Below are 26,044 nucleotides of genomic sequence, written 5' to 3' on the forward strand. Positions count from 1 at the left end.
GCCACAAAGTCCGGCTTTGTGTTTGTTACACAAGCATCTATTTCACTGCGATGACTACTGAACACTTAGCTGAAAAGACGGCTTTATTCAGAAGTTTTAAAATCCCGTAGCTCTTTTGAGGCAGCGAAGCATTCAGAATAAACATCTCGGCCAACCAAAAAGCCATGAAGTCAAAACAAAGGGCAAGATATTATTTTTCATCTCCAATGTGTGCTTGGAAATGGGTGAGCAAGAGATTTTTTCAGGCCTTTTTCATAAAAACCGTGAAAAAAGGCACAGTTCTGATCTCAGAAATGCTTTTCCAATCAGTTCAGACACTGCTGATTCTTGCACTTGACCTATATGACCATATCGCTTAAAGAAAACACTCTGATAACACACTACAGCCTAAAAAACCCGCAGCTAATAATGTTCTAAGCACAGACTGGTTTGGGTTAGAAGGGACCTTCAAAGATCATCTAGTTCCACTCCCCTGCTCTGGGCAGGGGTACCTTCCACTAGCCTGGGTTGTCCAAAGCCCCGTCCAACCTGGCCTTGAACCCTTCCAGGGAGGGGGCAGCCACAGCTTCTCTGGGAAACAAGATCTCAAGATCGCTATTAAATAGGAGATTTCCTTTTCTTATAGCCCCTTTCATTTAATTCACTCCAGATAAGAGTTACAGCAGCAGAGCCCATGGATGAGGATTAAACGGAGGGCAGGGACAGGTGACGTAACAGTGAGGGTCTGCTACAGGCCACCCAACCAGGAAGACCGAGCAGATGAGGCCCTCAGTAGACAGATGGGAGCAGCCTCACGTTCACAAGCCCTGGTCCTCATGGGGAGCTTCAACCACCCTGATATCTGTTGGAGGGACAACACAGCAGGGCACAAGCAATCCAGGAGGTTCCTGGAATGCGTTGATGGAAATTTCCTTCTCCAAGTGATGGAGGAGTCAACAAGGAGGGGCTGGTGGGGAGTGTGAAGCTCAAGGGCAGCCTTGGCTGCAGTGACCATGAAATGGTGGAGTTCAAGGTCTTAGGGCAGTGAGGCAGGCAGCAGCAAGCTCTCTACCTTGGACTTCAGGAGAGCAGACTTTGGTCTCTTTGGGAGTGCCATGGGATAAAGCCCTGGAGGGAAGAGGGGCCCAGGAAAGGTGGTTCATATTCAAGGATCACCTCCTTCAAGTGATGCATCCCGACAAAGAGGAAGTCAGATAAGAACCCCAGAAGGCCTGCATGGATGAACATGGAGCTCCTGGACAAGCTCAAACACAAAAAGAAAGCTGAGAGAGGGTGGAAGCAAGGAGAGGTAGCCTGGGAGGGATACAGAGAAACTGTTTGAACAACCAGGGATCAGGTTAGGAAAACCAAAGCCCTGAACAGAATTAAATCTAGTCAGGGATATCAAGGGCAACAAGAAAAGCTTCTATAGCTACATCAGTGATAAAAGGAAGACTAGGGAAAATGTGGGCCCTCTCCAGAATGAAACAGGAGATCCGGTTACCCAGGATATGGAGAAGACTGAGGTACTCAATGACTTTTTTGCCTCAGTCTTCACCGGCAAGGGCTCCAGCCACACTGCCCAAGGTGCAGACAGCAAAGGAGAGGACTGGGAGAATGATAAACTGCCCACTGTAGGAGAAGATCAGGTCTGAGACCATCTAAGGAACCTGAAGAGTTCAAGACCATCTAAAGGGACCTGATGAGATGCATCTGTGGGTCCTGAGGGAACTGGTAGATGAATCGGCCCAGCCACTATCCACTGTATTTGAAAAGGCATGGCAATCTCATAAAGTGCCCACTGACTGGAAAAGGGGAAGCAAAACCCCCATTTTTAAAGAGAGGATAAAGGAAGAACCAGGAAACTACGGGCTAGGCAGTCTCACCTCTGTGCCCAGCAAGATCGTGGGGTGGATCCTCCTGGATACTGTGCTGGGACCCATGGAAAATAAGGATGGGGGTGGTGACAGCCAACATGGCTTCACTGAGGGCAAATCGTGCCTGATGACTTTGGTGGCCTTCTACAACAGGGTTACAGCGCTGGTGGATAAGGGAAGAGCCACTGACATCATCTACCTGGACTTGTGCAAAGCGTTTGTCTCCACATCCTTGTCTCTAAATTGGAGAGATGTTGGTTTGATGGATGGAGCACTCGGTGGGTAAGGAATGGGCTGGGGGGTCACACTCAAAGAGTTGTGATCAGTGGCTCGATGTCTGAGTAGAGAGCAGTGACGAGGGGCATCCTCAGGGGTCAGGGTTGGGCCCGGTGCTGTTTAACATCTTTGCTGGGGACATGGACAGTGGGGCTGAGCGCACCCTCAGCCAGTTCCCTGCCAACACCGAGCTGTGTGGTGCGGTGACACGCTGGAGGGAAGGGATCCATCCCGAGGGACTTGGGCAGGCTGGAGAGGGGGGACCCTCTGAACCTCATGGAGGTCCACAAGGCCAAGGGCAAGGTCCTGCCCATGGGTCGGGGCAATCCCAGGCACAAATCCAGGCTGGGCGAGGAGTGGCTGGAGAGCAGCCCCAAGGAGAAGGACTTGGGGGGGTTGGAAAACTGCCTGTAAGCCAGCAACGTGTGCTGGCAGCCCAGAAAGCCACCCGTGTGCTGGGCTGCACCCAGAGCAGTGTGGGCAGCAGGGCGAGGGGGGGATTCTCCCCTCTGCTCTGCTCTCAGGAGACCCCCCTGCAGTGCTGGGTCCAGCTCTGGGGGCACCAACAGCAGAAGGACACGGACCTGCTGGAGTGGGGCCAGAGGAGGCCACGGAGATGCTCGGGGCCTGGAGCACCCCCCTGTGAGGACAGGCTGAGAGAGTTGGGGGGTTCAGCTGGAGAAGAGAAGGCTCCGGGGAGACCTTAGAGCGGCCTCCCAGGACTGAAAGGGGCTACAGGAAAGGGGGGAGGGACTCGTCATCAGGGGGGAGGGATAGGACGAGGGGGAACGGGTTTAAACTGACAGAGGGGAGATTTAGATGAGATGTAAGAAAGAAATTCTTCCTTGTGAGGGTGGGGAGGCTCTGGCACAGGTTGCCCAGAGAAGCTGTGGCTGCCCCCTCCCTGGAAGTGTTCAAGGCCAGGTTGGACGGGGCTTTGGGCAACCTGGGCTAGTGGAAGGTGGCCCTGCCTGTGTCAGGGGGATTAGAACTGGATGACCTTTGAAGGTCCCTTCCAACCCAAACCATCCTGTGATTCTATGATTCCATGTTTCTACATTTTGAAACTGCTACTTAGCCCTTGGGTTTCTACCACACTTTGTCATGCCAAGAGGCTCCCATCCCCCAGGTAATTTGGCTGAAAGCAGAGAACTTAACTGCGCTTTACAAACTCAAGATCGTTTAGTCCTTCCAAAGGGCTGTTTTCAGTAAAGTCCTTAAATATAGGTTTGACTTCACTTAAATTATTTCCTGAGTGGGGGCCTAAGAGAAGTCTTCAACTCCAAAAAGAAAAAAAACTTCTATAAGGGTTTCCAAGTTTGGGTTTAAAAGCATAAAAAAGTGATTGACTTAGCAGAGCAACTCAAAGATTCCTCATTAAGCACAGAACTTCATTAGTCCGTGCTGTGGTGAAGACAACTTGTGGACAGGTGGGAATTACTCCATGACTCCTGCTTTGGAGTAATTTCTCTGGTTTAAAAAGAGTGGAAGGTCCCCTTTTTCTGGAATAATAAGTGTTCTTGCTGGGAGTCATTTGACAGCAGCTCCTGAGATTAATTTACATTCAGTTGTAATCTATGTGAATCTTCTACCATTGGCAGCCCTTGGCTATGAGCAATCCATCTCCCCACCTCATGTAGAAGAGGTGTTCAACCTCAAAGTGATGGACAGGGCATGGGTTTGTATTCATGCCACCCACAGGCTTTGCTGCCTTTCTCCTCTCCAGCTCTCTCTGGCCAGGCAGGAAGGTCCTGGACATGTGTGTGTCCTCCATCCAGACATTTCTCTGCATCCACAGAGCAACACGACCAGAGACATGGGCTGGGTACATGTTTGGCCAAGAGACAACAGCGGAAACCAGACAGAAGGAAGATGCAGAGAGATGGTGTTCAACAGCAGGCAAGGGAAGAAGCTTGGTGGTCTAGTCATGGGGTTTTGTCAAAAAAACCCCCATGGCTAATGGAGAAATTCAAACAAGAAATGGTTTTGTGAGTGATAAGGGGAAGCCTTCCAGTGAGAGGAGCAGGAGGAACAAGGGAGACGCTTGATTGGAAAGGTCAGAGGTGAAGATGACAGACAGCATTGGCTGAGCTGGAAGAGCAGTAAGGCTCTGGACACCAAGAAGGAATGAAGTGGGCGTTGTTTCCATAAATAAAGACAAGTAGCCTGTGCTAGATACGAGCAAGAGGGAGGCAAAGAGGGGGATGACACAGTTAAAGCAGTGGGCTGGGAAAATTACTTTTTTACCAGCTCTCTGGAAGGATGGAGGGGAACTTGCCAAGGTTGGAGATGGCAGAGAGAGCAGGGCTCCACGGTAGGGGTTGAGCTACGGAGGGTGAACGCGTTACCTATCAGCCTGGCTGTCAGGATGGTTCAGAGGAACTGCAAAGGAGGATGCAAAAGAGCACGTGGCTGGTGTGAAAAATGAAGATTTCCCTGAAAAATTAAGACCTTGTACCTCCAAGTAAGTTTTCCCAGAGATAGATGGGGAGTAGTGGAGAAGGGAATAAAGGAGAGAGCTTGGCCAAGCTTTCATGGAAGGTGGGAAGAGGCAGACAACAAATACATCCCAGTGGACACATTGCAGCAGAGGTAGAAAACAACTGGCCAAACTGGGAAAGCCAAGGGAAAACAAAATTTTATGAAGCAAAGTGCAGCTGGTGCTCTCAAAGATAACCAGCACAACAAGGCTTAGGCAGAAGAGTTCCTGAGTTTGGGCAGGAAGAGCTTGCTGCATCTTTGGAAGAGCCATTTTAGGGAGGTGTGAAGGGCAGGAGCTGGACAGATGAAGACACTAGGACAGACCCAGAGTCCATCGGTGACACGGGGAAGCAGGGGACAGTAAAGACAAGCATGGGAGCTCCAGACACCAAACACGACATGGTTGCTGACATTTCTGCATCTATGACATGGAAGGAGGAGAGAAGGACAAGCAGGGGGAAAGGGAAGGCAATCTCGGGGAGATAGAAGTATTCAGAATATATTAAAATCCATCAGTGCACAGGTATCACAGCGATGAGGATTGTAAAATTCCTGGGATTAGTATTAAAATATAATTCATGGCTCAAAAGTACTTTGCAACACAGACAAATATTCCCAATGGAGGGTGTGAAGTTAATGGCAGAGTTAGGGAGGGAAGAGCTTAACACATGCCCCTTTCATGGAAAGTATTTGCTGACAAGCACACAGAAACTGCTGGGTTTTGTACACTGAGCAGCAAAAGGTAAATCCTCCTGCATGCTTCAACATGCCTGATCTCGTCTCCATACACAGATTTTATTACCTGGGGCGTAGCCGGGGCTGCTGGTTGGATACATGTTTGGGTTGTAGGCTGGGGCAGCAGTGGGATAGCCCGTCGGATAACCTGCAATGAGACAAAAAGAGAGAAATTGCACTATTGTCAACAGGGAGAGAGAAGAGGACAGCATCCCTGGAAAGCAATAAACCACCTGTGTGAGCAAAGAGACCATCGGCACAGCTGAGAGGTAAAGCACAGTTGTGTTCTCAGTTGGCCAGGGTATAGGAAGGACTATGAATGTACTCTACAGACTTACACGTGACATCATCAATATTTCACCTTTATTCCTCTAGAAAACGAGGACGATAACCAGAATGCAGAACAAAGGAATGTTCAATGTGCTCTGAAGAAAGCTACTAAGAAAATACACACACTGAATGCAGAATTCAGTTACGAAAAACCACCAGCACAGCTGTATTTGAAAGATTTTCCTTGGCTGCTTGCAGCCATCGTAGCTTGAGCATCGTAGCACTTTGCATTCTAACAGCAGAGCTCAGCACCCAGCCCCAGTCCTCAGTGCTCAGCACTTCCACTAACCAGAGCTTCTTGCTGAAGGGAAGGTAGAGACGTTGCATGAAAACATGCCAGTCCTTATATTCACTCATGGCTGCACAACTGCCATCCCTGGGAGGGACACGATTACCTGCCAGGCCACCTGGAAGGAACACGCACGGCAGCTCGTACCCTTTGAAGCCGCATGAGGTTTTAATAGGCACTTTAGAAAAGGCTGCAGAGCATCTTCAATTTTCATCATCTTCACTCGGAGCGGTCATAGGGAGTTCAGGGGAAATCACCTAAGCAGCCGGCTACGTGGAGGCCTGGAAATCACTGTACACTGCAGACCCAAGTCCCTGTGTGCACCCACACACAGTGCAGATGTCTTGCACCAAACTCTTACTTCATTAGAAGTTCTTGTTCTGTATGAAGACCACAGAGGACAACCTCCACACCTTGGTCTGCCCCATTTTGCTTTTGTTTACTGCCCTACTTCCATTTCACAGAATCCCAGAATCATCTAAGTTGGAAAAGCCCTTGAAGCTCCTCCAGTCCAACCATGAACCTCACCCTGACCGTTCCCAACTCCACCAGATCCCTCAGCGCTGGGTCAGCCCGACTCTTCAACCCCTCCAGGGATGGGGACTCCCCCCCTGCCCTGGGCAGCCCATTCCAACGCCCAACAACCCCTTCTGCAAAGAAATACTTCCGAAGAGCCAGTCTGACCCTGCCCTGGTGCAGCTTGAGGCCATTCCCTCTTGTCCTGGCGCTGGTTCCTTGGCTCAAGAGACTCATCCCCCCTCTCTGCACCCTCCTTTCAGGGAGTTGGAGAGGGCCATGAGGTCTCCCCTCAGCCTCCTCTTCTCCAGACTAAACCCCCCCAGTTCCCTCAGCCGCTCCCCATCACACCTGTGCTCCAGACCCTGCACCAGCTCCGTTGCCCTTCTCTGGACACGCTCGAGTCATTCAATGGCCTTTTTGGAGTGAGGGGCCCAAAACTGAACCCAGGAATCGAGGGGCGGCCTCACCAGTGCCGAGCACAGGGGTAAGATCCCTTCCCTGTCCCTGCTGGCCACGCTAGTGCTGATACAAGCCAGGATGCCGTTGGCCTTCTTGGCCACTTGGGCACACTGTTGGCTCCTGTTCAGCCAGCTATCAATCAACACCCCCAGAATTGGGAAGACTTCCAAGAAATGGAAACTGAAAACAGTAACAGTCAAATAACTCCAACCCTCCTTACATGCTCCTGCGTAAATCCCTCCAACAGACCGAATGGGACCTGTTAATCTTCCTTTGCTGGTGAAGAGTTTGGTTTTGCTGTGCTTCACCACCACAGCCGCTGCCCTGTTTATCTCTGCATCTCGTTGGCCGTTGTCCCAGAGCAGAGCCAACCCAACGGCTGACAAAATGACCCTTGGAGAGTCTCTCCACACCAAACTCCACTGACGCTGTCTGCTGGTTGCCAGCAAAGGCTGGAAAGAGGTAATTAGCAGTCGATTCACACCCCATCTTTGTTTTTGTTTTATTAAATAAAAGCGAGCGTGGGTCTTTCCTCCCCATTTCTGAGCAGCGAGACAAACACATTGCAATCTCCCCCTCCCATGCCCCAAAGCTCACTGCGTTTCGACTACATGCAGATTTCTGAAACCTGGCACCCGGCACACAGCCGACCACTGCGGCAAAATTTTGAGGTTCATTTGAATAAATCTAATTCAACAATCATGACCACTGTACTGGAATAAATGACTCTATGTTCTACCCTCTCACTTTCATCAGTGATATATTTGGCTTCTAAATCAGGTTAATTAAAAATTGCTGTAGTTAATGTTGGATAAGCAGCAGTTTAACAGATTATTATTTTTTTTTTTAGGCTACATAAAACTATGTTGTCATTGTACTCAGGAATATATACAGCCTTTTAGCAATCAAGAAGCTCCTCGGAAAGTTATTTGCAGATCCAGTGATTGCAAGCAGAACATTAATGATGAAGATCTTAAATCAGAAATATCCCTGCCTACTCTCTGCTTCATTAGAAGATAACCATTTCTTTTCCAGTATATTCATTGCGCCAGGGTCCTCCACATTGCCTGCTTGACTTTGATGATCCCGCTTTGCCTCCTCACCAGTCTGGCTAGGGGTGTTAAACCAATTCCAGCTCACTTCTGGGCCACACCAAGCCTATTTTCCCTATAATTGTCTCAGCTGTGTTTCTACACAGGGTTCTACCTCCTCGTCACACAGTTTAGTAGCCACTGGCTGGACGTGCATGCCATGGTGCTGGGAAGTCCCTTGCTCATCAACTAGGGATGGGATCTGGATGATAGCCTCTTGGGGCACCAAGATGTTCTTCGGGTCTTTACTGCTGGTTAATCCCCCCATATAAGTCCCGAATCCCACGAACTGCTGCAGTAGTCCTTAACAGTCCTTAACTAATAGTCCTTAAGTCCACAACCATGACAAACACAGTCCTGCATGGCTACATACAGCAAATGTTTCATCTGTGCTCTCTGAGATACCACCAGCAATGACACACTATCAAATTCAGCAAAAAAACCTTCTTTTACTCAGGCCAAATTTTTCAACATTAGGTTTATACATAAAAAACAAGCCTGAAATAAATCAGACCACTTTCAGACCACAGAAAACTGTAGCTTTGGGTAAGCTTTTCCATCCAGCCAATTATTGAAAGACTTCATGGTTATTTCAGGCAGATGGAGACAACTGTATATTTAGGTCTTCTTTCTCTTTTTTTGGGTTTAACTTCTGCTTGGTAGGACTGCATCTTGCTTACTGTGGTATCTTTTGTTGTTCTGAAAGAAAGTTATGGCCACTTTCAGAATAATTTCATTTCAGATAAATACGGTTTCTATCAAGGAAGTTTTAATAGCTTCGGATGCGAAAAGATGCAGCCAGCCCTGTTCTACTCTATCTTCCACTTTGATCTCATAAACTTTGATAAGTGCCGACCTCCGGCAAGAAAACTTGTCCTTTCCGTTTCAAGGGGAAATGGAGATGAGAAAGGTGCAGGAAAATTAATGTGGTTTGCTCCTTTTTTGGACATACTGAAAGATAAGGAAGTAGTTGAATCTGGGGCAATTTGTGTCAGGGGAAACGTGCTTGAAAATTCCCAGTGCTCAAAACCCACTGGGTTTAAAAATACATGAGATGGTTTTATACCTTATTTGTTTTTAAGCCATTAGGATTTATGTTTGTTGACTCTTCTTCATCCCCCAAATGACCACAAACAAGCTTCCTTGGGAAAGCAAAAGCTGCTGTCCCCATGTTGCACATCCCCTGAGGTATAAGACAAAGCCCAGGTCCAACAACCAGGGATGAGCTCAGGAGAGGTGGCAGCACCAAAGGGTCTGGCATCCTGCTCTGATTTTCCTCCTGGACACTCTAAGAGACCTCCTGTAAATCCCTGGTCCTCCCGCTGACCCTGCTCCCCTCCTGCTACGTCTATCTTGACTCTTCACCTTGAATCAAAAATAACAGCAAGTGGGCCAAACCCACTTGTTTTATGTTGAGTGCTGCTAATCTTCATGGGCTTCCTGCTGGAGACATGAAAATGTCAGGGAGAGAAAGAAAATATCCTTTACTTTCTACTTGTACAGATCTGCACATGATGGGACCCTGTCTCTGCTGGGGCTTGGGGCCTTATTACAGCAATGATGCAGAAGGAAAGAAAATGAGATGAAAACATATTGAACAAAATTTATTAGATTCCTCACAGAAGAAATCAAAAGTTGTTTTCTTGCTTTATTTTAATTTAATATCATCTCCACAATCAATAGGAAAAGGAAAGCCAGTATTCATTTAACATTCTCCCCAAGGAAAATATACAGCACTCCAGCTCTGAGAAGCACTAACTGAACTGCTTTAAAAATTACGATGCAATAACTGACTCTGCAAAGCGAAGAGCACACAGGGCTGCATCAAGTAGGTATTTTAAAGCCGCCTTTAATTTTTCATGTCTTTCTAAATGTTTCTATACCATTATTTCCAGCTCTGCTCATCCCTGTCCTCTTTGGTGCAATGCTGCTTCTGATTAATGGCTTTTAGGCCACGAGTCCCAGCTACCTGCCCCCAATTTTTAACACGCACACCTTTAGGAGATGCACTAGTAAAGGAGGTTATGAAATAAATTAAAAAAGAGTGGCATGCAGAGCCTTCAAACATGTTTAACCACCAGCTTTGTTTAGCCCAGGCTCCTTTGTGATTATACTCAGAACGCCCATAATAAAGCAGTTAGCTTATATTTCCAGCTATATATATTTTACTGCCTGCATGCAAGACAGATGAGTGCATAACTGTATACACAAGCTCACCGCAAACCTCTTCTGTACGACACAAGAAATGGTTGGATGGAGCATTTAAGACAGCTCTTTCCATCCTGGCAGCTTTCTGGGATTGCTTATTCCTGGTCCCAAGGTACCAAGCTACTGCGTGACCACTCCGCTGTGGTTGTTCCGTACATCAGCACAGCAAAAACTGCTGAATTACTGGGGAGAAATGAGAGGGCAGGGGAAAAAAATCAGAGATGTCAGCAGGCAAAGGGCTGCCCTTGGAGTTAAGGCTAGCAGCAGGGTGGGAAGGATTAAAGAATCAAAGGGGCAGCGATAGAGGGGAAGGCTTTATTTGGGCTCATTCAAGGATTAGATTTGGTATTCTCTTTCATTCACTTCAGCATTTGAAATTCAGAGTGCTCATACCCAGCCCCAGGTGCAAACTGGCTCATCCTTCCCACCAACCACTGGAAAACCCTTGTGACACCCTGTAGGTCAGCACTGCCAGGCTCCAGAGGACCGGGCATGAGGGACAAAGTGACATTAAAACCCCAGGGCAAAGGCACAGGGAGCTTGGCCATTTTTTTTCTGCCAGCCATGAAATTGCTAACGAAAGCTCAGCTGGTGTTCAACTGAACTCACTCCCACCCCAAGCCCCTACCTCAAGTACCTGGGCACTACAGAAGACACCCGCAGAAAGTTTCAGAGGGCAGCACCCAATTCAAAGGTCTCCTCCCCATTTTTCTGCTTCCTCTCAAGAAGATTTCAGCGTATACTGCCCAAGCCATAATCCTCACTGTAAATGAGCAACCTCCATCCACAGAAGCATGGAATAACAGACTGGTTTGGGTTGGAAGGGACCTTAAAGATCATCTAGTTCCAACCTCCCTGCCAAGGGCAGGGCCACCTTCCACTAGCCCAGGTTGCCCAAAGCCCTGTCCAACCCGGCCTTGAACCCTTCCAGGGAGGGGGCAGCCACAGCTTCTCTGGGCAACCTGTGCCAGGGCCTCACCACACTCATCGTGAAACATTTTTTCCTTAGATCCTATCTAAACCTGCTCTCTTTCAATTTAACACCATTGCCCCTTGTCTTGTCACTACAGGCCCTGGTAAAAAGTCTCCCTCTGTCTTTCTTAAAAGTCCCCTTTATATATTGAAAGGCCACTCTAAGGTCTCCCCAGAGCCTTCTCTTCTCCAGCTGAACCCCCCAACTCTCTCAGCCTGTCCTCACAGGGGGGTGCTCCAGCCCCTCGAGCATCTTGGTGGCCTCCTCTGGCCCCGCTCCAGCAGGTCCGTGTCCTTCTGCTGTTGGTGCCCCCAGAGCTGGACCCAGCACTGCAGGGGGGTCTCCTGAGAGTGGAGCAGAGGGGAAGAATCCCCCCCTCGCCCTGCTGCCCACACTGCTCTTGATCACTTGCTGCAGCCCAGGGTATGGTTGGCTTTGTGGCCTGCAAGCGCACACTGCCAGCTCATGTCCAGTTTTTCATCTACCAGTATCCCCAGGTCCTTCTCCTTTATCCTTTATTCCCAGTCTGTATGGATACTGGGGGTTGTCCCCACCCATGGGCAGGACCTTGCACTTGGCCTTGTTGACCCTCACGAGGTTCACATGGACCCAATCCTCAACCTTCGCCAGGTACTTCTCGATGGTAGCCCTTCCCTCTACAATATCACTCCAATACAGATTTGAAAAAATGGAGCGAATTTACAAAAAGACAAAACTGCACATCCAGTATTACGATAGTTGTGACAATGAAGAACCCCCTTAGCTTAACCAGCATGTTAGCCAGGCTGCGAGCCTGCCTCCATAAGCTTCAGGGTCCAACCCTGGAGCTCTGGAGACACCGACATATGGTACCAAGCAGGGATTAGGCCACATTTCCCCCCAGATTTCATTAATGTTTCTAACTGTGTCAACCTACTGTGCATATTCTTTACACCCATCTAACACAGCCTTCTGAAGGCACACTATAAACCTTGATATATCTTAAGATTCATGCCCTCCTGTCCTCGTGTTTCTGGATTTGTGCTCTCCTCCGTGTACAAACATCACAAAAGTCACATCCAAGAGACAGTGGGGTGCTCAGGAACCGCTGTGGACTTCAGGGGACCTTCCCCAGGGCTCTGCCTCTCATTTCTTCCCTCCAGCCCTGCTGAAATGGAGACACAACCCCATTGTCTGCACAGCTGGTGTGTACAGACATAAAAAAAATGGAGCAGACAGAGCACTTGAGAGTACTTAGAAAATCAATCAATACGGTGATCTGAACCTGTTACGCTGAACTGGTCTGGTTATCACATACCAAAGTCCTTCTCAAAAGGAGCTCGCTGGTTTGGAGCAGCCCAAACCCAAGATGTGCACCCAGGGTTTGGCATTTGCCAGCAGCACCTACCATAACCCATCCACCCGCAATTTCACGTATGGGTGAGCTTCCAGCTTCAGATCACAAACAAAATTGTCAGGAGCATCTAAATAACATACCAGCCAATGCAGCACTGAAAACCCACAAGTGCAAAGTCTCGGCAGGACTTAGGTACTTGTGAAACTCTTGTAAAGGAATGTGGTTCTCTTTGGCTGGAGAGCCCAGGTGGTTTGGTCCATGTTTCAGCCTTCCACCAGTGATTGGGTGAATGAATTGCCACTTACAACACTGACTTCCACAATGTGCCATTTAATTTTTCAAGAATAGTTTCCTTTGGCCATTATCTGATTAGGGCTTAAATTGCTACAAGCAGCCTAAATTAATTTACAAGACAAAATACTCTCCTTCATTCTTTTTCCTAGCAAGTCTTGGCCTTATCACAAGGATTTTCACAGGGACAGATAATAAAGTCCCTTATCTAAGGGCAGGACAAGACACTATAAAACCACACTTCAACTCGTTGAACCACTGCCACCAAGGACTCCAGCTCACTGTTGCTCAGACACTATCTCGAGAGCTCATTAACTACCAACATTCAACAGACTAAAAAGCCAGAAAGCCACACAAAACTGTCCATATTGTGTCATTCATTGCTTCAAGGCGGATAAATTCAAGGGACCATTTTACTAATTCTCCCTTTTAAATCCCCAAAACACCGTAGGCCAGTTTGTTTCTGCTGAGCGATAGTTTTGAAGCTACAACAGGTCCAGGAACATTTTGTCTTTGCAATCACCCCTTCAGGTCAGCCATATGAAGCCAAAGTATTTTCACATGCAAAATACTTTCATGTAATATTTCAAGCTAACCCACCATTTCTCATTCTTTATTGCTTAGACCTCACAAACTCTTCAAAAACAGTATTTAAGAGTACCTTCTCGGGACAGAAACATGAGAAACTTCATGTCTTCGACTTCACCCTGATGTAAATCCGTTCCCTTTAGATTGGGAATTTTAAAAAGTCACATTATATGACACAAACGTGAAAATTCGGTACTTGAGGAATTACTCCAGAGCTGAGAAATTAGAGAGCAGACACTACATATACTTCCTAGCATAGCTCTGCCAAAGCCTCCACCAACCAGGGTTGCAGCAACGCTCTTGAACGTTGACTGCCAGTAGCAATGACACCCAAAAATGCGCCTAATTATGTGATGAATGGGGGGCACAGAGAAAATAGGTGAGAAGGACATCTGGGAAGTAATTGTGCACTGGAAACCAAGCCTTCAGAGATGAAGAGCTACAGTGTTTCAGAAATTCATTCCATGTCAAAAAAGAGTGCATGAAATTACAGAAATTACTTGCAGCAGAGATTTAACCTTGCTCTCCCACGTCATGAGCCTTTCTCCATCCAGAGGATGTCTTTTCAGCCCACCTTGCTCCTCACACGGCTGCAGAGCTCGGGGCTTGGGCCATGCATCTCCTCTTGCTAAAGCTAAGGGCTGAGGCCAACTGGGGGAGTTTCACTAAGGCCAAATGCCGGGTGCTGCACTTGGGACACAACAATGCCCAGCAGGGCTACAGGCTTGGGGAGGAGTGGCTGGAGAGCTGCCAGTCAGAGAGGGACCTGGGGGGGGGATTGATTGATAATGAGCCAGCAGTGTGCCCAGGTGGCCAAGAAGGCCAATGGCATCCTGGCTTGTATCAGCACTAGCGTGGCCAGCAGGGACAGGGAAGGGATCTTACCCCTGTGCTCGGCACTGGTGAGGCCGCCCCTCGATTCCTGGGTTCAGTTTTGGGCCCCTCACTCCAAAAAGGCCATTGAATGACTCGAGCGTGTCCAGAGAAGGGCAACGGAGCTGGTGCAGGGTCTGGAGCACAGGTGTGATGGGGAGCGGCTGAGGGAACTGGGGGGGTTTAGTCTGGAGAAGAGGAGGCTGAGGGGAGACCTCCTGGCCCTCTCCAACTCCCTGAAAGGAGGGTGCAGAGAGCGGGGATGAGTCTCTTGAGCCAAGGAACAAGCGCCAGGACAAGAGGGAATGGCCTCAAGCTGCGCCAGGGCAGGGTCAGACTGGCTCTTAGGAAGGATTTCTTTGCAGAAGGGGTTGTTGGGCGTTGGAATGGGCTGCCCAGGGCAGGGGGGGAGTCCCCATCCCTGGAGGGGTTGAAGAGTCGGGCTGACCCAGCGCTGAGGGATCTGGTGGAGTTGGGAACGGTCAGTGTGAGGTTCATGGTTGGACTGGAGGAGCTTCAAGGGCTTTTCCAACCTCGATGATTCTGGGATTCTGCCTTTTAGGGAGCTGTCCCCCAGGGAATACCCCTTGGTGTATGGGAGGTAGGGATGTGACCTCTGAATGGCTTCTTACACGGGGCATTTTATAGACCTTTCCTGTTCAATGAGAACTATTTAAAACATCACTTACTTAAATCAAAGATTAATTGGTCTAGATTTATCCCATCTAAATTAGGCGTGTAGCTGCCCTGATACAACACAGTTGCCTACCTGATACACAGCAGGTATTCCTGCCCCACCGCTTTAGATGTTCATGGCCACCCTGTCCATCCCCTCGCATAAGCCATGACCCAACACTATCAGGCTGCTCCTTTTACGGGTCCAGTTGCCTTGGTGGACACGGGGCTGCACCAAGGTCAATGAAGAGCAACGTTTCCAAGACCAAACACTTGATTTACCAGCCAGGAGCCCTTTGTCACAAATGACTTACAGACTAAGGGCTCTTAGGATGCTACAGGTGTGAGCAAATGTTTGTACGCTAGATTGTCAGTGTGTTTTAAGATGTTACTGTCCTTCAGCTGGAACTCGGGTCAAACTCGGTACTAAAATACCAAGACACATCTCATCCATTAGATTTCACTTATCCCCAGTTTAATTTGCCCTTGTGCATTTTAAAAAGCAAATCTGTTGTACTAGCAGTGCTAGGTTAATGGTTGGACTAGATGATCTTCAAGGTCCTTTCCAACCTAGTTGATTCTGTGATTCTGTGAAATTATTTTTAGAGCTCAAAATGTAAATTCCTCAACTCACAGAGTTTTCCAAATCAAATTTAAGTCTAGAAGCAATCTCCAACTCAGGAGGACAGAGCTGAAACCCTCCTAAACTGATTTCTGTTTTGTTTTGTGCTTAACATTTTAAATTATATTAATCTGAGCGAATCCCGTTTTGCCAGCTCACAAACACAACTACAGCAGGAAGGATGGCATAACCTTTTCTTTCTTCCCTAACATAGCCATAACCTTTTCTTTCTTCCCTAGACACACAGAACCATTTAACAGTTGAACCGAGCACAGCGACTGCACGCATTTCCATGTCAAGCTCTACCCAAAGCTCTCCCGCACGCTGCTCCTCGGGCATAACGAAGGACAAGCATCCAGATCTGCAAAGGCACCTTGATGCTGCAGGGAGCCCAGGGCTGGGCCAGGTTTCATTTTACACGGATCATCCCACGTTACCGCTGGTATCCCATCACTCACTCACCACCTTGCCATGAAACTATTCCAGCCCACTCATGCTAAATGGATGTAAAAATAGAGGAAAAGCTGAAAGCAAGGGTGGAACCGTTCTGAAGAGCAAGTTAATGGATGGTTGATAATCCAGCATTTCTCAAGTCTCTGAGGATAATAAATACATTCATTCCCATGAAAAAGTGCCACCCCCTTATTACTGTTTCAAGCCTCATCAGCCCAAGAGTAGAGCAGTCAAATGAACATGTATTCACCAGACACAGCAACTGTAAAAAAAGATTTGCTCTAGCATTTGACAATGCTCGCTTTCCTGGAGACCTTTTACAGTTGGTTCTTTTTTCACCTGAAGGGTCCTTTCTTTTATATAAGCAGCAACTTATTTCTTGCTCATTACCCATGGCCATGCAAAACCAATCTTTGTGTGGACTGTAAAGGCACCCACAGCATTGTTGGTACTGTTGCTATCCATTTTATAAAAACTGATGACTGTACAGACCAGCAATTGCTGAGACTCTGTACTGGACACGTTATCACGAAGCTGGAAAACCGCATCCCACGCTTGCTGCTGATGAGACTGTAAGTCAGCACTGCCATCTGACCCTATGAAAATTAAAGGACTTGAATTAAACGGGGTAATTTACCGTATCTGCTGTTCAAGGGTTGCCCTTGTGCATTTGTGCTGATAAGAGACCTTGTGATGAGCTGCAGACAGACGGTCAAGCCCCCAGAGCCCGCAGAGGAGCAGTGGTGGGGAGGGATCTACAGGCTTTTAGTCTGAAGGCAGAGGGGCTCTGGCTGGAGCAGGGTACGGCCTTCCCGTCTATACAAAGGGCTTGGTGCCATCTCTCTTCCTGAGGCATTCATGGCAATCACAGGATGGTTTGGGTTGGAAGGAACCTTAAAGATCATCTAGTTCTGCCCCCCTGCCATGGGCAGGGACACCTTCCACTAGCCCAGGTTGCCCAAAGCCCCGTCCAACCTGGCCTTGAACCCTTCCAGGGAGAGGGCAGCCACAGCTCCTCTGGGCAACCTGTGCCAGGGCCTCACCACCCTCACAGGGAACAATTTCTTCCTTAGATCTGATCTAAATCCCTCCTCTTGTCAGTTTAAAACTGTTCCCCCTTGTCCTATCCCTCCCCACCGATCAAGAGTCCCTTCCCCCTTTCCTGTAGCCCCTTTCAGTCCTGGGAGGCCGCTCTAAGGTCTCCCTGGAGCCTTCTCTTCTCCAGGCTGAACAACCCCAACTCTCCGAGCCTTCTTCCACAGAAGAGATGTTCCATTTTCATGGCCCTCCTCTGACCCGCTCCAACAGGTCCATGTTTGTCTCGTGCTGGGAACCCCACAGTGCTCTAGGTGAGGTCTCACAAGAGGGGAGTAAAGGGGAGAATCACCTACCTCAACCTGAACATTGTATCCTCAACCAGGATATGATGGGATTTTGGGGCCACAAGCACACATTGCTCGCTCATGTCCAATTTTCACGTGAAGCAAGGGAATAATGGAACTTTCCAGGACTGTGAAGATGTTATGCAGGGGTAGGCAGGCTCCCCAGGAGGGGAGGCAGCTCTGGATCTGCCGAGTAGATGAGGAAGGAAGAGTGCTGGTCCTCTAGCATGAAATCTTCTGTAACTCCTTCCCTCTCCTTCCTCCCCCTCCCCAGGATCACAGCTTGACCCAAAGGGTGGTGAACTCCACTCGTGTGAAAGGACACACTCTTCAAAGAAAGAGTTTTTCTTATGGGTCATCCACATCTTACACAATAAGCACAACATTTGGAGATTACACAGATAGGAGCTCTACAGGCATCACAGATAACACCACCATGCCTCTGCAACCTTCAGTATAAACTCAACCCGCCCAAAAAACCCTACATAAATCTGGCAAAAAATATTTCTTTTTATGACCATTTCCTTTATATTGTACAGACTTATAAGAAAGCACTATTGAAAGCCATGAGAGTGGCAGAGGTGCCTTTGGCATGAAAGCTGATGGAGAGAAAACCTTCAGTTGATGGCATGATGGCATGGGCATGTGGTATGGTCTACTTGTTTCCATTTCACAGGGTCACAGTGTTGACACAACAGGGTCCTGCCTACCCGGAGGAGATTTTCCCAGCTGGAGGTCAAAGACAGGGGATGGCTGCTGGAGCCTCCCTGCCCTGTGGAGCTGGAGAATCCTGGTTTCTTGGGAATTGGGCAGGAAAAGCAGTGGATTTGCACAGAGCTCTGAGCTCTTCCATGGGACCTTGTGGTTGCACAATGCAGTATGTCAGCTTGAAGCTGTTGCCTTCATCATGCCAGGGAACTAAAGAGACTTTACAAGACCAAAAAGACAAGAAAATGACAGAAGCACCATTTTGGGCATATGTTGCCTTCATTTTCTCTTGTTCAGAGAAAACTTACTTTCAGACTATTTTTTAAGGTTCGATACAGTTCCAAGATGTTGGCCAAAAGAGATGATTCCCATTTCCATTCTTATTTCAGTTCCGTCTTCCATTTTACTTCCCACCTACATCCAAAAGAAACCTTCCAGGCCTTAATGCAGCTGTCTGGGTACAGGACACATTTGTATGAGCAAAACTCATCTTGAAAACTAAGAGCAACTGTCCAAAAATATTAGTCAGATAGTTTGATTATTTAAGGCATACACTATAAATAAACCACAGTGACAGAACTTGACAGACTGTCAATCAATATAATTCTGGGCAAGAGACATGTGTCATATCCTTTCCTATGTCGAGACAAGTCTCTGTGGGAAAGAAGTTCTAGAAAACTGTTTAAGTCACGCAATATTAATGCTCCCTGCAATTATTTACTTCATTCTGCATTTGACTAATCCAAAGCAAGATATGAACAGCTGCTAATGATAAAATAAAATTGTTTGTTGCTCCAAAGAAAGCATAAGCCCTAGATAAAGAAGCCATTACAGTTTTTCTTAAATGCCGAACTGTGGCTCCATCTTATCTGATAATGTTCCGCAGGGAAATATTTAGCTGGAAGGATTAAAACAAATTATGATAGCAGAAGACTTCTAAACTTGAAGCAGACCAAGTGATATTCCTCCTATTCTCCCTAAGATAAGACCTGAAGAATAACGATTTTCATTCTTCCTCAAAGGAATCCCAGTCGTGGTGAAAATCAGCTTGCCACCAGTCTGCAGCTAAAGCCAGGCATCCACATCAGCGCTGGGTAAGCACTAAAGTGCCTGACCAGAGCCAAGCAGAAAAGACTAATGAGACCAGGGTTGCTGGAGGAGGACAGATGTTTTATTAGAGAAGTTGACATAATTGCAAAAAACCAAACACTTTTTCAGGCACAGAAGTCCATCTGCAGCTCTCTCTTAGGAGAATTTGTCACCATTTAGTTTCTTGCACAGAAGACCAGGCAATGCAGGAGAAGTGAGTTTCAGAAGTAAATGTTGATATCCCCTGGGGTGCTTTAGCCCTGATGGCTCTGGACATAAGCAAGGGGACAGACCATGCCACCAGGACAGCGGGAGCTGTACCGTACTGTCACATAATCAAGCACACCCTTGCATAGGATGGCGCTGGGGAAACTTACCAAGGAAAGGCCCATAGCTGGGGAGCAAGCTGGATCGAGAAGGTTATTATTTACCAATAAGGGGAGCTGAGCACAAACACTGGGAGACACTGCTTGGACAGTAAATTCGTTCGAAGGACAACTGTTGCTGAGGTTACACCTGAGCTTTGGGAAAAGCCTTATCAACTTCATGGAGGACATTAATCTATCAGCAGCTGGTGATGGTATCGCTTTCCTAGCCCTGCTTGTAAACTCCTCCTCTTCTGAATCACCTACCAGAGGAATAACACAAGGCAGTGTGCATTGTCAAGACCTGAATAGCTTTGGTAGGGTCATCCCTGGCCCTCGTGGAGATCCCACAGCAGTGGTGTGATGGACAAAGCTGACTTTCCCTCTGAGAAGCTGTGCACACATTCAATTTAAAATGTAATGCCTGTTACCTCCCCAGGAAAATTATCTCAGCAAAGAGCGTTTCTCTTGCTCAGGCAAACAAAACTGTTCATAAATTCTTCCATAAGGACTCATAAAAGATGGTTGTTGGGCCCTCAGATTAGTTGTAGGGCATGGACCAAGAACAAAAAGGCAAGGACTCTGCAAAACCTCCTTCCTAAAGCAGAGCAGGTAGCACTGGGGTGCGTTGTAGGCTGGAGAAAGGTCAGCCACAAAGAGATGAACTGCCTGGTGCTGTCAAGGTGGGAGAAACATTGCCATTGGCCAGGTCATGCCAAGCCTCTTCCCCGCAGAACTGCCCTCTTGGGATGCAATCAGTAAAGATGCTCTGCTAAAGAAGAGGATGCTACTGATAAAGTGTCATGGTTTAGTAGCTAAGAAAAAAGCAGAAAGCTAAACTGTAGGTGTGTAAAAGGCAAATAGCATCTTTTTATAGGTAAGAACTTTAAGATGCACAGAAATGAAGACAATTTCTGCGCGGAGGTTCAACGCCAGAATGTGGATGAAGACCTGAGATCCCAAACTGGTGGCATACCTGACATCCAGCACTTCCTAACCTCTCAGCCAAGCTACCACGAAAAGTCAAAGCATGTCCCATCCCAAGTCTCTAACCACGATACAGCACAACAAATTCTTACTCAACTGACGGGAGGTGTGGGCTATAGAGACTGGGACAAGACATACAAGCAGCTGTACTGGATTAAACTAAAGGTCTCTCAACCCCAGTACTCTGCCTCTGACAGCAGCCAAAACTATGCCCAGGATGTCTGGGGAAGAGAGCAGGAAAAATAAATGTTTATGATTTCCCCCCAGTACGCTTCCAGCCTCCAGCCATTTACAGTTTGGGGAGTTCCTGTGCTAGATATTCTTCTTACCACATTTATTATTTATTATTTATTTCTCTCTTAGTGGACTTCTCTTCCATGGTCTTGCCATGTCTTCTCTTGAACTATATAAGCTTTCAGCTTTGGCTCTCCACAAGCCAAATACTCATTGAAGAAGCTTCATCTTTGGTTTGTTGCAAACATTCTACTTTCTTTCTTTGATGGCTCCTAGTTTTTGTACTACAAATAGGAGGAGTGACTGATTTTTAGCGACTGTGTCACCCATGGCTCTACTGACCTCTCTCATATTCCCCTTGGTCACGTCTTTCTTAGGCTGCAGCTTTCCAGGTTACTCAGCTGCTCGCCATATGGAAGCCTTTCCAGACTTTTATTTATGCTCATTGTCCTTCTCTGAACCTCTTTCAGCTCTCCTAAAGCCTTTCTGAGACAGGGACCAAAACCACCCAGAGTGTTCCAGAGGTGGGTGAACCAGGGAGATGCCCAGAGCTGTACTGGCACACTCTGGTCTTCAACTCCTTTCCTGATTAATTCCTACCATGATATTTGCCCTTTTGGACAGGTTCTGAGCATTGAGCTGATGTTTTCATGGCATTGGCTGCCATGGTCCAGGACCCTCCTCCTGAGTGCAAACAGTCAGCTCAGATCCCAGCATTTTAGATGCAAGATTAAGACTACTTTTCCTCACATGCATCACTTCACATTCACGTATACTGAATTTCATCTTTACTCAAGTCTCACAAGAGGCAAAACCTTCACGTTCAGCCCTTGTCTTTTACTGGCCTGAATAATTTAAAATTAGCACTCCTCAGCACTCCTTCCCTTTCCCAGGTCACTTCTGAAAGTACTGAACAAACCCAGCTCCCACCACCGACCCCTGCCAAATGCCAGGACCCCTTCACCAGAAAAGCCTGTTACTTATTCCAACCTCCGATTTTTATCTTTTAATAAATTACTTATCCTGGAAAGGCCATTCCCGCTCCTCCTGTGATGCTTAGTATCTCTACAGATCTTTGCTGAGGGACCCTGTTGAACCTGTAGGAAATGCCAACTCCTCCCGCAGGGGCTTGCTGACATCCTTGGAGAATGGCAGCAGGTTTGTGAGGCTTCAGCACATGCTGCCTTAAGACTAAGCTACTTCTTCCCTTCTTAATCTTTGTTATTTTCAAAATCTTTACTTCAAAAGACAATGAAATATGTTTTTCTTTTCTGCAGAGTAATGGGGATGAAGCACAACAACTTCATCAGGCCATTAACTCAGCCAGTATCTTAAATTTAAAGAAAAAAATACAGTAACTGTTCTTATTCCTGCTCACAGTGACTACACATAGCTCATTTTTCATCCTGTCCCGAGGCTTTTTTCCTCTGTCTTTTCTTTAATATCGTAGAAAGCATTTTCCAGGGCCGTTACAACATCTAGAAGGTCAGCACGGGTGCACGGCAGGTGAGGAGATGCCACAGCAGGGCTTCTGAGATGGCAGCTGAACTGATCCGGAATGACAAACTAAAGGGAGGTTACGGTCAGAAAAGTGATGGGTTTGCCTTTTTTTTTCTGAAAAACTCTGATTTCCCATGTGTACTCAGAGTCAAATCGGCTTACTTCACTGGCAGAAGTCACCTTCTGCTCTCACTGGCTTATAGATGCGACATGGTTCGGGGAAAGTGAGTTGGCGCCTTGCTCGATCCATGTATCTTTAATGGAATATTTACTTATAATCTCAATACTGAACATGCATTTCTTTGTCTGAACTGAAATCTGCATTGAAAAGCAGAGGTTGGAAAGGAAAAAAGCCACAGTAAACTGACATTTGGGGAGATGCACATGAAGAGAAGGAAGAGGAGGACATCATGTTTCTGATACTGTTTGTCTACCTTCAAGCGGAGGTTGCCTGGTGCAACTCTGAGGCAGAGAAGGCTCCACCATGGTGAATTTAGACTGGACATTAGGAAAAAATGTTTCCCAGCAAGAGTGGTCAGACAGCGGAATAGGCTGCCCAGTGAGGGGGTGGAGTCCCCCTCCCTGGGGGTGTTTAAGGGTCGTTTGGATGAGCTGTTGGGGGACACGGTGTAGGCGAGAACTTTGTAGAGTCGGGCTGAGGGTTGGACTCGATGATCCCAAGGGTCTTTTCCAACCTGAATGATTCTGTGATTCTATGAATTTTAAGCATCAGATCCTCCTCAAGATCCTTCCCTAAACAAGGAGAAGACAGAGCATCCTTCTGGCCTCAGAGACATCCCTTCTCCTCCAGCAACCCAGGACTCCAACCCACGAACACCCGCATGGCTTCGTACACGACACTGCAGGAGTGCAAATGCTTTTCAGTCATGAATTCGCCGTCTCCCTGCAATCCTGCGGAAGGTGAGGAGAGCCTCACGCTTTCAGAAGCGGGCACTCCAGGTCCCCTTCTGCTCTGGCAGAGTTTCTATGGCAACTCTAGATGGGTCTGGAAGGGAGGATTTCTGGAAGGCTCTTTCTGGAGGAGTTTGTAATGTAAATGCAGGCAGGCACAAGAGCCAGCCCGCGCTCTCCGTGCCCTCAGGTTATAGGTTATGGCAGGGTATTTACAATAACTGCTCAGAAAACAGCCTTTTGTGATTTCTAAAACGCACTTGTTCATCTGGCTAATTTTCAATTCATCCTTTTCAGCTCTGCTCCCAAGCCAGGAGGGGAAAAAAAAATCATTTCAAGCCTTGGTGTTTTGCTCCAGATGTAATTTCTGCTCCACAACAGACAATGCAGTGTGTGCAAGACCTCTGTGCTTCCAGATACAGAAAGGGAACCAGCTTCAGTGCGCATCTTTGATCCTTTTTGGACTTTATAATTGGGAATTTGCACCTGTTTCATATCTATCATAATTTCTTTCTTCTGCCTGGTTGGTGTTTATGACAACTGGGTCCAAAATATTCCTTGTTTCAGTGACAGTGGCACCTGGAAAGGGCTTCCCATGCGCTAGATACCTGCAGATGGTCAGAAACTGGTTTGTCCCCACAACTTTGCAATGTGAAGAAATGGTTGGAAAGGCTGGAAGAAGGAAGGGAAATCCCAGTTTCACAGCCAGAGATGCCAACACACCGAGGAACAAGCTAGTTTGCTGTGAAGTCACCCAGAAACTACGAGCTGAGCAGAAGACAACCCTATTTTGTCTGTTCGGCACAAGACTATCCTCCCCCTTCATTTGTCATCGCTTCAAGTGTTGTAGAGATGCAGTTTGAATGTCTTCTGGGACAAGTCGCCGTTTTCTGCACAGGAGGGTTTGTTGCTACAGACCTTGTGGGACCGGCGCCGCATCTATTGGAGGAGTTAAACGTTGAGTAATAGATGTCAGAAATGCTTTTTCAGACTGTAGTTTTACGGGATGAACAGCAAGGTGTTTGCTTGGAAGAGAAGTGATGACAGAAAGCTCCTTACCTGGCCACGCATTACTTCTAGTTTTTCTTATTCAAGATGCTTCAATTCAATTTGCCAGTGTTGGATCTACCTTAGAACCGGTATTCCAGGTGTGCTGCCAAAGCCGAGACCCCCAGCACTGCCAGCTCAGCGCTCCCTGGGCATCCCCAGAGCATCATCAAGGATTAACACAACAAAAACTGCCCCATAATTAAGTCTCTCCTATAGCACAGGCATTGTCCTACTTCCTATCTCTGCTTTTTACACTCCAAATTCTCCTCTGACATTGGCAGCATCCTCCTGATTTCACTGGAGCTAGTCTTGATTCACACCCTTAAACAAGATCTCTGGGGACACTGAATTTTGTCTTTCAGCTAATTCTAGTAATAGGCAATCCCAAGATGATCACAACAATGTTACAGAATCAAATTATTGCCTAGAAGGGCCAGTTTTAAAGGATGGACCCAGCGATTTTCATTTGTGAGGGTTAGCAAAGATAAAAATTCAAAATGATAAAATATTTGGGGGTGCAAGAATAGGCCAGGCTCGAGTTAAACTCAGGAAGACCAAGGGTTTAGGGATTACAACATCCTTAAATTAGATATTGAATTTTAAAATGTTAATTAACTTTAAAATGTCCATATGGTATTTTGGACATTTTGGACTTAGACCAGCGAAGTGAATTGCTCTCAAATACATTAGCTTTAGACAAACACAGCAGCAGATGGAGCACACACAGAATATTAACAAAACCAGTTTTTGGGTGTTAAAAGGCTTAATGGGTCTCTCGCATGTATTTGGGCCAGGAGATTAGATTCAAATTGTGCTTGGGGGAAGCTGAGAATACATAATATTTGAACTGGCAGAACTCCATAGCACTGTTTAAAAAAAGGCTCTAGCAAAAATAAAATCTAATTTCACCAGCTCGAAAGTGCAAAGGTTCTCTCGGAAAGAGGAGAAATACAGTGATCCCACAAAGATCCCTTATCCCGAGGTCTTTATTATTCATCTTCCAGCCAAGAGCTGGGATGAGATACCCTGACCACCACACCAGACCCAGAGAAACCCACCAGCAGATGCAGCTCCTGCCCAACTCACCCAAAGCCAGGGAGGAAGAGCAACAGCACTGAAATCATGGGCTTACGCAGCATTTACTACTTCTGGTTCATAAACTGAATTTTTCAATCCTGTTACTTCCTAAAGACGGGTATATAAACCATGTTCTTGTCCTATAATCCCTCTCCTAAAAAAAAAAAAAAACCAAAAAAAACCCTAATTTCAGGAAATGTTTTAATTAGAGCTATGTTTTTACACCAGCTGTTCTGGTAGAGCATCTCTTCAGAAAGCTTTAGGAGAAAAAAAATATGAAAAAGCAAATAAAAATCCCTCCGCCCCATCTTGTAAATATTTTATTCCTTACAAACAGAATTCTGCCCAGAAGAAACTACAGACATATTAAAAACCACAGCTGAGGGGTGACAGCCCAGGGATGTTTTAGCACAGTACAATTTTCATTTGCTTGCCATAAAACAATGATTTCTATGATAGTCCAACTCAGCAAAGCAATTACAGCTAATTAAGTAGATTACTTTTTATGGTTGAGGTGCATTCTCCTGGTTGCTCGAGCAGATGTGATAAATTTGTGGCAGCTCCTCTTTTGCTTGTTTTTGACACAGGGAAGCAGTCAGGCTTGGTTAAAAAAAAATCCCAAGACTCGCGTACTAAGACTCCCAAGACATGGGTGCAGTATTTTATGTGGATAAATGGGGACCTC

The 26,044-nt window shown here is 47.0% G+C and overlaps 1 protein-coding gene across 5 annotated transcripts in view; it reads right to left on the reverse strand.

Moving 5' to 3' along the window:
- The window catches only part of FAM168A (family with sequence similarity 168 member A), a 224,211-nt gene that overhangs the window by 28,379 nt on the left and 169,788 nt on the right, over window positions 1–26,044 (reverse strand). For all 5 annotated transcript variants that reach the window (XR_012622175.1, XM_074816531.1, XM_074816528.1 and 2 more), the window contains one exon: window positions 5,416–5,496. Coding sequence is in view for 4 of the 5 variants with exons in the window: in XM_074816531.1 (XP_074672632.1) it covers window positions 5,416–5,496 (81 nt within the window). In the remaining variant the exon portion in view is untranslated. The remainder of the gene's footprint in view (window positions 1–5,415; window positions 5,497–26,044) is intronic.

Source organism: Strix aluco, chromosome 2 (assembly GCF_031877795.1).
Source record: "Strix aluco isolate bStrAlu1 chromosome 2, bStrAlu1.hap1, whole genome shotgun sequence".
Taxonomy (NCBI): Eukaryota; Metazoa; Chordata; class Aves; order Strigiformes; family Strigidae; genus Strix; species Strix aluco.